Source organism: Panicum virgatum, chromosome 3N (assembly GCF_016808335.1).
Source record: "Panicum virgatum strain AP13 chromosome 3N, P.virgatum_v5, whole genome shotgun sequence".
NCBI lineage: Eukaryota > Viridiplantae > Streptophyta > Magnoliopsida > Poales > Poaceae > Panicum > Panicum virgatum.
Genome location: NC_053147.1, coordinates 16,657,037 through 16,667,500, shown reverse-complemented (window position 1 = coordinate 16,667,500; position 10,464 = coordinate 16,657,037). Strand labels below are relative to the sequence as shown.

The 10,464-nt window shown below is 42.7% G+C and overlaps 2 protein-coding genes across 4 annotated transcripts; one reads left to right on the top strand and one right to left on the bottom strand.

The window, feature by feature from the left end:
- The first annotated feature begins 33 nt into the window (after positions 1-33).
- Positions 34-2,791, top strand: LOC120664681. 3 transcript variants are annotated; one of them, XM_039943977.1, is made up of 5 exons: positions 34-727; positions 826-980; positions 1,083-1,167; positions 1,256-1,491; positions 2,519-2,791. In XM_039943977.1, the coding sequence occupies exon 4, from the start codon at positions 1,310-1,312 to the stop codon at positions 1,454-1,456; it is 147 nt and encodes a 48-aa protein (XP_039799911.1). In that variant the 5' UTR covers positions 34-727; positions 826-980; positions 1,083-1,167; positions 1,256-1,309; the 3' UTR covers positions 1,457-1,491; positions 2,519-2,791. The 3 variants fall into 3 exon arrangements, 2 of the variants coding, with proteins under 2 accessions (XP_039799911.1, XP_039799910.1); XM_039943976.1 differs by having other exon boundaries at positions 1,256-2,791; XR_005670979.1 differs by lacking the exon at positions 34-727 and having other exon boundaries at positions 734-980.
- Positions 2,792-3,304: 513 nt separating this feature from the next.
- On the bottom strand, positions 3,305-6,584 carry LOC120664679. The gene is made up of 4 exons (XM_039943972.1): positions 6,129-6,584; positions 4,636-4,823; positions 4,099-4,351; positions 3,305-3,836 (listed from the first exon to the last, which is right to left on the bottom strand). The coding sequence occupies exons 2-4, from the start codon at positions 4,802-4,804 to the stop codon at positions 3,488-3,490; spliced, it is 771 nt and encodes a 256-aa protein (XP_039799906.1). The 5' UTR covers positions 4,805-4,823; positions 6,129-6,584; the 3' UTR covers positions 3,305-3,487.
- Between the last annotated feature and the right edge of the window lie 3,880 nt (positions 6,585-10,464).

Here is a 10,464-nt window from a genome sequence, read left to right as displayed (position 1 = left end):
TTATATCTTCAAATAAATTTACTATAAAAATATAATATATAACTAATTTAATGGTACTTATTTTATATTATGATTGTTATTATTTTTTTATAAATTTACTCAAAATTTTAAACTATTTGATTCTATTCTTTTGTGGACGGAGGAAGTACGTTCTAAACTGTTTCTAGATTTGCAACAACAGAATTGACACACCAAACAATCAGCTTCCGTGCACTCTGTATTCTGTACTCCATACAAAATACTAGTTCTCTGACGGCTGACGCGGGCCGTTCAGCACGGGTAATGTTGTGTTCAAGCGAGCGCGACAACTCGAATTCGGCTAGTTGCCCTTCTTGTTATCCTGTGAGGCTGTGACGCGGCAGGGACACGTGTCTGGCAAGCTGCCCATCAGAAGCCTTGATTCTAATTGCGGACTAGAACGCATGGTCTTGTCGAAATCCTCCTAACTACAGTAACCTGATTGGATAAAATTTCAGCATATACAATCAGAGTCTGACAGGTCGTGAGCTCTTATGTGGCGACCTTCAGTTGGTTCTTCTGAGGTCGGTACTAGTTGTTTCTTGAATTGCCTGGCAAAAGAAAAGAAAAGAACTATGAAGGTGAAAGTGAAAGGTGGTTGTGGAAGGCAGGCAAAGAAGGCGGGGAAACCAAGCGAGAAAGGTGAATGACTTTTATTTTTTCTCGAACATGAAGGAGAGCTGCGTATCTTTGTATCAAGAGAGGAAAGGTGAAAGACTCTTCAACACTCATCTCTATTTAATTATCTGCTTAGAAGAAATTGTCACGCTGATTAAAGAATCCATTGTGGAGGTGGTGGGATTGCAGTTGATCATTAAGTGGCGGATTTGTGCTGGTTCTTGGTGCGACAGCAATAACAAAGGTCGTCTCTGCCCTATCCTGATCCTGTTGAAGATTCCCCGCTTTGGTGGCCGGCCAAACAGGAGTGGGAAGGGCGAAGCGAGGGTTTGGTGGCAAAGACGGTAATGAAATCGATCCCCATCTCTTTATCAAACACCGTCTTGGCGACGCAAACCTTTTTCGCCGATTACTGGTGCTTAAGATCCTCGCTGATTCCCTCTCAGGGTCGATTGGAACTAGGACTGGCGCTAATCGGAGTTTATTTCGGTTCTTGCGTGCTGAGTGCTGACGACATCGGCAAGATAAGAGGTGAGTTCTCTTCCTATCGCTGTCATGAATTCTTCGGAATTCATTCGATCTCCTCCTCGGCTCAACCATGATTGCCGATTGATTGCAGGGACGGTGTTCGGGGAATTGCCTCCTTGGGGGCGGCTGAGGAGGAGGAGCAAGGATGACGATGCCGTGGGGAGTCGCGGTTTGCATCGTGGACATGGTGTGGGCGGTGCTCGCCGGCTGGGTGTCCACCTGCCTGTTAGTAGCCAATGAGGTCGCCCGCGCCATGCGCAACGGCGAGATTGGCCCATTTGTCGTCGGCTGAGTTGTTCGACGTAGTTGATTCATTCGTTCCTGCAGGTAAGTGATAATGCTTCTGAATTTCTCCGTGGTTTTCCGTCTGTGATACTTCTGAGTTCTGAGTTCCGAAATTGGGAAATTGGCAGATCACAGTTCTTTCCTTTTGCATTAGTTTGTGCTATGAAGGAGTGTGCATATCTGTTGTTGACAGCTCCTGTTGTTCATCCTGAAATTTTAAATATTTTTCTCAGTTTGGACTATCATAGTACTATAAAATGGCAGCAAAGATGTATGGGGGAACATTTCATTTTTGTTTTAGGTTTTAAGTGAAGTAGACATCATGATTTTCTTTCACAAAAGAAACTTGATGTCAGGGTCATGTTCATGTCTGGTCAGGATTTATCATACTGGAATTTTCTACATGATTTTAGCAGAGTACTTCAATATGAGCAACTGTGGTTGGCGAGGACAAAATTAAGCAATTCAGCTGGGAAATTCTCTATTCAGAGTACTGTCATTTATTCTTGGGTGATTAACTTATTATGCGCATTGGATGGGATTAACATTTGGTTTTCACATAAGATAGTGACAATTTTTCCAAATTATTTACGAGAGCTAGTTATAGGTAGCTACTAAGCTTCCTGGCTAACAAACACCGGATTTGGTTCCCTCCAAAAGAAAAACATGCTTTATTACTTGAAGTGTAAGGAACGGGAAAGCATCAGCCCACCTCTTGATCCATATAGTGTTTAAATCGTCTCTTAAATTCTGTTCGGCCTATGAAACACTTGTGCACATTCGATGATCTGACTTTCAGTGGAAGCAACTGGAACAGCTACTCCTGAAAACATCACTAGTTTCAACATATGTACTGAACCCATCTTTATATTTCTTACTGCACAACATTTCATGGTTTTTACAATCGTGCACATTCTGTGTGGCTGTATGAAAAATGTCTTCAGACCAATTTTATCAACTGCTGTTTGCTGGTAATTACTGTTAATACAAAGACATTCTGTTTATCTTTCCTTGTTGCAAGCTATATCTCTTCGACTTTATCTAATGCTTTTTCCATCTTCTGGTGCAGGTAGTTCTTTTTCAGTCCATTACATTCGATGGCATTATACTGTACAGAGACCATAGATTGCATGGCTTTAGTCTGCAGAATTAGAGGATGGTTTTCTTTTGTTTTGAGGATTTTTGAGTTGTGGTAATGTTGTGAAGTCTTTGCACAACCACATAAGAACCAACACACTCTCTTTCAGTGGTATGGCTCAAGAGTTAGTCCTGTAAAATAATTCTGAATTGAAATTTCATATTTAATGTGTTGTATTCCTGCTGGCTCTGAATGGTCCGACAACCCCAGTTTTTTTTAAAATTATGTCAGCATCTTTTTTTTCTGATGGCATTATACTCCAATTCTCCAAACACACCAATGCATTGAAGCATGTACGTCACACTGAATATATGTCCTCCTTGGGTTCTGATAGGACATCATTTCATAAATTGGGAATCAGGGAGATTTTCTAAAGCCAATGTAACCACTTCATTTGAAGATCCGTGCTACGAATTTTATGTCCATTTTCGAAGAATTAAAAAGATCTCACGAGATGGTGTTTGATCTCAAACATTGACGGCCAGTTACTGTCAATTGTAATATTCAATATAACTAGACAAGTTGCGCTGCCAAATCCGTGAATGCTATCTGACGGTGAACAAATTCTTGAGCACGTTTTTTTAACCTTCGAACCACGTAATTAATAGATTGCCATGCGAGCTCATCCAATACATAGATGTTGCCAAGTTGGACATGTTCTGTGTGCCAGCCAAAGTAACATAATGCTCTTTTAGTTTTAAATATAAATTAATCATGTTGGGATAAAAGGGTTAGACTTCAATACCACGACTATGCAACAGAACTCTTTACGAAACCGTAGTCCATTCTGCACTGTTGATTTTCCATACAAACAAATTTCAAGTTACAGCAACAACCAACTAGCTGCCTCTTTAAGGGCAGAACAATTTTGTACAATTTCCTGTTTAGCAAACATGCACATCACTCCCTTCTTTGGCTTTTGAGGTGGTGAAGATTGCGATGTTTGGATTTCTTCTTGTACTTTTCCTTATTTTTATCTCTATCTTTTTTCTCTGATTTCCTTTTCTTTTCTTTCTTACTCTGTGGTTGAGAGCTTGATGGCCTTCCATCCAATGCTTCCTTATGCCAATAATCATCAGGAGACTTGGATCTCAAAAATGAAGGCTTATCTGGGCCTTGCACTCGGCGTTCCCACTTTTCTTCCACACGTATGTCAGGACTAGGCTTGTCTTTATGATGGGATAACAAATCAAGGTATGGACCGGGCTCGTCCATCCTAGAGCCAACAGCCCCACGTCCTCGCTTCACCCTAACAAAATAGCAACAAATTGCACATGTTACCAACAGTTGCAGAAAAGTAACACAAGCAACACATGTTACCAACAGTTGCAGAAAAGTAACACAAGCACCCATGAATAGAATAATGTGCTACTATCAGGAGGTGGACAGATTGCATGCTTTTCATAAGATCACCAGAGTAAAAGAAAAAAGCTTATAACATGTCAGGTGTTCCATCTATAAAAAAATGGATTTTTCTTGCAGAGAAGTAGATACTGAATATTATAGTTGACCTTGAATGAAGAAATCTTTCAATTTCATCATCCCCCAGACCATCCTCCTGGTCTGAGTAGGAATTACTATAAGTGATCCCTTCTTTTTCAAGCCTTGAGCTGGAGCTATGGTTTCTTGAGTCACTTTTACGCTTCTGACCTTTCGCGTCATCAAGATCTTTACTCTTGCTACTTCTGCTATTCATCTTTGACTCCAACTCAAGTTCTTTTTCCCTGGCACGCCACATTTCATTGACCTCCACAACACGGTTTGCTGCAGGCCAACAGCTTGTTTCAATACAGAAAAATGTATGAAAGAACTACTTGGTGTAATTTGAGGAAAAAAGTAACTTGAGTCCTACACAGGAAGCAAGACTAAAGTAGAGTTTTTAAAAGACACATGATTGCAACTGTTTTATTGTTTTCTACCTTTTCTTCACGAACAAACACAGAAAAATATAGAAAAAGAGTGACAAATGATTCAATAAATAAACTCAAAATAAAGCTGCACCAATCAAGTAATCACACAAGGGCATTTCCAAGGTGCACAATGCTAACCTTGCTGAACTCCACGAACTGTAGCCGTGAGGAACCGAGAGTTTGGACGATGCCTTACATTAGGCTTTCGAAGATATGCATGAACACCTTCCCTGTCAGCCTCTAACTGTAATCTCCGCGCCTCTTCAAGTAGTAAAGAAGCAAGATGATTCTCTGTCTCCAGATCCATTGTCTAAATCGAAGTTCAACTGGCAATCAAGAAATAAATATTTAGTAATTAGAAAAATAAGATAATATCAAACGAAATAAACATAAATAATAATGGCATATTACTTCTGAGTTATATTTATGAAACATCAAAGTTCACTACATGCGTATAATCCCATCCAATGAAAACTTGTTTGGATAATGGAAAACACTACAGGCTTTGTTTGGATAGAGAATAATCCCATCCAATACATGTGTATTCCGAGGGACTATGAGAAAAATTGCTGATTTACCACTCCACTCCACATGTATTGGGGGGGAGTTGTGTTATCCAAACAAGCCCTAACGCTAAGAGATTAATAATGTCATATAGGTCACGCATGCTGCTGCATAGTTTAAACTCAATCAGCATGAAATCTAGCCCCAAGATGCCCACAGAAAATTATGGAAGCATAATTTGACATGTAAACTGCAGAGCGCAGACACTTGTCTTTTTACCGTACAACAATGATGATACTAACTTAAGTGTCAAAATAATTTCGTACAAGGGTATTCATTGGACATTAGGACTAAATTTTTATATTCTACGACTGATGAACTGCTAACATGTTTGACTAATGTTACAATGTATCAAGTCAGAAGCATTATGTACATGGACCAAGTCCGAGCATCTTCCATACTACAAGAACTTTGGGCTTACCACACAAAAAAAGTTTATTTTCTTATCAGGCTCCAAATATACTATATTCTCTTTTACTAAAAGATCTGGACTTAATGCGGAGCAGGAATGATATTTGAAACACCCCAACTTTTAACTGGTACTGGTGGTGCTAGTTGGGAAATTAAGGAAGCAATAATCAATTTTCCATGAAGTAGGTTAACAATTATGCAGATTTCACTCAACATAAACAAAACATTCAGGACAAAAAAAAGAATCCTACAGTGCATATTTTGCAATGAAGTACGAATTGATGCTTTCAGCCTTTTCAGGATTAGGTCAACAATGATGATACTAAATGCCAAGATCATTGTGCGCCAATTGAGCAAGTTATCAGATGATTCAGGCGCAAGAACGTTATATGTAGCCACGAGCACAGAAAACAACCAGATCACTTTGGCCTATCTCAACCCAATCATGGGCCGTGTGGCCGTGGGGATCGAGTTGACCCCAACCCCATTGCCAAAATTACTAGCTTCTAACAGTACCCCTCCACTCAGCAAAGGATTTCACAACAAAGAGTGCGGGTTGGATCAGGAAGATCTGGATTTGATCGCTCAGAGGTGGCATCGCAGAAAACATCCAGCATGAACATGACAAAGAACCAAGCAAGGCTAGGGTTCCATACCAAGTGCAGAAGAAACCGACCCAAAACTCGGAGGAGTCCCCTCCCCGCGGCCGAGGACGGCAGGAGGGGTCCCTTCGACTGTCCGCTGGGCAGGTGGAGTGCCCGCCTCCGGCGGAAGGAGGCACGGAGGTACCCTTGGTCGGAGGACAGCTCTCGAAGGGTCGCGAGCAGGCCGCGGAGCGCGGAGGCGGAAGGGAGAGGCGACGGAAGAGGCGTGCTTGTCTTCCTCTTCCCTCGCCGCCGTGGCCCCGGGCAGGGCGAAGGGCGAAAGAAGGGGATTTCTTGGCTACAGCCTCTACAGGTTACAGTTGGATGAAACCAAACGCCCACTCAACCGAGCCAATTGCATCCGCCGTTCTCGCAAAATATAGTTGCACTCGAATGATCGGATACCTACCGCTATTTGGGAAGGGGAGCACACATTTTGTGGGGTAGATAATGAAGGATGGGAATTATATGTACTAGATTGCATATAATCAAAGCCACAAATACATCAGTCTTAGTTGTTAACTATATTTTTCTTTTTGAATCGAGGACTCCTCTATTTCCATTGCACAATGGAAATACCACATGTTTATACAGCAACAAAAGAGACACACACATAGGTGGGAAACGATGGGGGAGCGAAAAACCGAGAGAGAAAGAGATAAAACCTCCCGGAAAGTCTGACGGACTACTGAACGATTACCCCTAGACTTAGGATTCCTAGTCCAAAGGTTTTGTTTAGTTGCGAAATTCAAAATTCAAAATCTATCATATTGAAAGAGAATCTTACGTGCATAGAGTATTAAATCTAAACGAAATGAAAAATGAATTGCATAGGTTGCTTGTAAATTGCGAGACGAATCTAATGAACATAATTGTGCTATGATTAGACACTAATTTGCTACAGTAATTACTACAGTACACATGCTCTAGTGATGGATTAGTTAGTCTCGTTAAATTAGCCTCGTTGTTTACAACGAGTTCTGTGATTAGTTTATATTTAGTACTTCAAATGTGCAAAGATTTTATTTTTACAATTTTATACGGACAACTAAACGAGGCTCTAGTCCTCACAAACAAAGATTGATGAGTTCATCTTTCCAATGTTTAGGCCACCGGACACGAGGTCTCCTCCAACGGCGGGCTCAAAGACAGCTAATAATTTTTTTTAATCAATGAATAGGGTGCGCTAGTGGTTCTCTTCTCATCCATCTCGGACGCTCGCCGATAACTTCCCCTCTCATAGGCATTCTCATGCAAGCACCTGCTGGCACTGTGCCGAGCTCCTCGTTGGTTTACAGCTAGCTGCTGTCTCTGACGTTGAAGGAGGCCTAAGGATTAGCTTATGTTTCTCATTATCCTCTGTGTTGTGATTATTACTACTACTTGTAATGGACGATGGATGGACGTGTTGCCACTCCGGGCGAATCAGGAAATCCACGATCGCCAGAGCATCGAGGCTATTGCGGACCGCAATATCATCCGACACCGTTTGAGCAAGTTGACCAAAGCCACGACCTCCCCATTCGCTGCCCTGGCTTCGCTCCCACTCAACTAGAAGCCGCGAGAGCTGCCCCCAGTGGACAACGTATCTTGCTTGCAGCGGGGTGATGAAGGTCTCCTGCTGCCAGTTGCTGCCACTGAAGACCCCACGGATCGCCCGGAACCGAACCATGGCATCTTTCACTTCGTGTACGGGGATCCTAGTACGGCCTCCGCCGTACCTTGCAAGTTTCTTGGCGGCGTAGGCCGCCGACTGTTTTGCTAGAGGAACCGTGTAGAGATTCCTGTGGCCTCCCTGAATCAGATCGCGGTAGTTGTCTCTGAATGGCAGCGTGGTGGCTCCTGGCAGACCGGTGAATCCGCCTCCCAGGATGTGCCAGTCGCCGCTGGCGTTGCTGAAGCCCAGGAGGTAGAGGTCGTCGACGGCGATAGCTAGCGTCGTCCTGTCCGCCGGCGCTTCCCCCACCACGTCGACCTTGATCCATTGCTCGGGCGCTTGGTAAAAATTGGGGCGCTGCGGCCCCTGGACGTGACTTCCCTTCACATCGCTCGGGTCGTACGGTACTTTGCTTGGCCTCCTGAGCACTGCTTGTACCCGCTTGTACAAGTCATCGTGGGTATCGGTGGCGAGGTTGAAGGAAACATGGACAGAAGGTGGAACGGTGGCTTGGGCTGTGGCGGCAAAGAAGGCCGCTACACAAACAAGGAAAAGAAGCACATGCGGCTCATGGTGCTTGATCGGCGCTGGCCTTGCTAGCTAGAGAGTAGAGATGGAGTACAAGCATGCGTATCATACTTGGACGTTTTTCAAATGCTTAAACGTAGAAGAAAACTGGACGGACATGGAGGAGGGTTTGCAGCCTGGCTCCACCAAATTTTTTTCGGGGAGTACTAGTTACATTGTAGTACTATTTCACTACACTACACTATTGTTGTTGAAAGACACGGATAGATTCATCAGTTGCCAACACAATACACATGAGTAGTCAAACGTGCAGTGCAAGGGAAGTAGACATTAATTAGTTCAGTAATCCCAGACCGGATTGTCTAGACTACCATGCCAATATTGCTTCTTGGCAATTATTTTAGTACGGGTGTCATGGTTAATTGGTTCGGTTAAAAAATTTCGCATTCTGAAAGTTAGAATCTGAAATAGTTTTTTTTTTGAGATCAGAATCTGAAATAGTTGAGAAAAAAAATAAGATCGCACAATATGACGATTTCTGGAAACCACACGGCAACCCAAGGATTTGATAGCCCTTTTTTTAGTTTGATTAGTATGATCTTATTTGGTCTTGGTGGCTAATTTTACGGCCTTTTTAAATTCATCACTAAATTTTCTGATCTCATAGATAGATTTATGATGGTTTCGGCAAAAAAAGGAAGGTACACTAATCTATTGCATATTTATTTTCTCACCTTTTTTCTAGTCTACATATTTTTTTTATTGATGAAGGTGACAGCCTGACAGGAAGGATCGAATTAGTACGGAGCAAATAGTATGTTATTGAGAGTTTAGATAATGCACTCAGCCATAGGGAGGTGTAAAGGCAGAACATGTGAAGAACACCAATGTGTTATGTGAGGGGGAAATGACGGGAGCTGGAGTTATCAAATTGACGATCATTGTCTTTCTGTGCTCTAAATCGACGCTCCAAATTAAGTGGCAATGGCAACATATGAAAACAATTAGACAAAGTGGAAGGCTAAATAGGTCTGATTTCAAGAAAAGGGGGTACTTCCATGAAAAAATGAGAACAATAATCTAAGGTTAAGAGAAAATGTCTATAATCAGAGACAAAATACACTACCGAGATCAAGGAGCAAGCAAATGGCAAACATGTGTGACGATAATACCAAGATGGCACACATGATATTAAGATTGCAGCTCAAGGACTCTACCTACCTCTAGAAGACCTAGTAGGTAACAATGCCAAACAACAGAAACCAAAGATGTCGTAGGCGTGGGACGTGCCTAGCCGGGTTAGTTTTTGGAACGTAAAGGCGAAAGATTAGGAAGGCCACCACCATACCATACCATACGTTGATATGATCCTTGTGAAACTACAGTTGCGCAATAGAGAAGCCTAGAAATTAAATACCACGTTGATAGGAAAAAGGAAAAGAATATGCACTCTTAGATTTTATACCATCTATGGGGTGGACTAACTCAAGTCAACCCATTACTCTAATGAAAATTCTGAGAATATCCCATGATCAAGTGCAGCAAGAAAATAAAGAAACACAACATAGCATCTCTAGCAGTTTCCCAACAAATATCATCTTCAATGACATATAATATCGTCTCTAATGACATAGATGATATGTTCCAATACCACTTTCATAGACTACACAGTACGTGTACCTATTACTCTTTACCCGGTATTAAAGGTAGCACGGAGCCATTTTAATATTGGCTCTAACTTTCAAAAAACCCCGAAGCCATTTGTAGGGGGCGCAGCAAGCGGGACGCATCCACCGTGTCTGCTCCTTATATCTTATCCAATCTCATCCCTCTCCCGTGCTCCATCGATCCAATCTAAGCGCCGTGTCGTCTCGACCTTTGCCTTGGCATGACCCGGCGACGGCGATCTCCTGGGGGCTGCTGCTGCTGTGGGTGCCTGATGTCAAGGTCAATGCGAGGGGCAGGGGGATCTGCCGGCAAGGCCACCGCCTGGTCTGCCGTTGTTGCAGCCGCTGCAAGGCCAACAACTCATGGTGCTGGTGGAACAGCAGTCGCTACCCCATGTGCAGAAGAATCAAACGGATCAAAATAAATACTTCGTGCATCAGCTAGGCCTAAGGATGGCAACGGGTCGGGTTCGGATCGGGTGGAGTCTTCGTGCAC

What these genes read in the sequence shown, in the direction of transcription:
- LOC120664681 (XM_039943977.1), top strand. Translation starts at nt 1,310, where the DNA reads ATGACGATGCCGTGGGGAGTCGCGGTTTGCATCGTGGACATGGTGTGG.
- LOC120664679 (XM_039943972.1), bottom strand. Translation starts at nt 4,804, where the DNA reads ATGGATCTGGAGACAGAGAATCATCTTGCTTCTTTACTACTTGAAGAG. An exon ending in AGTTCGTGGAGTTCAGCAAG is followed by an intron (nt 4,352 to 4,635) that starts GTTAGCATTGTG and finishes GTTGGCCTGCAG; the next exon opens with CAAACCGTGTTGTGGAGGTC. An exon ending in GAAAGATTTCTTCATTCAAG is followed by an intron (nt 3,837 to 4,098) that starts GTCAACTATAAT and finishes CTATTTTGTTAG; the next exon opens with GGTGAAGCGAGGACGTGGGG.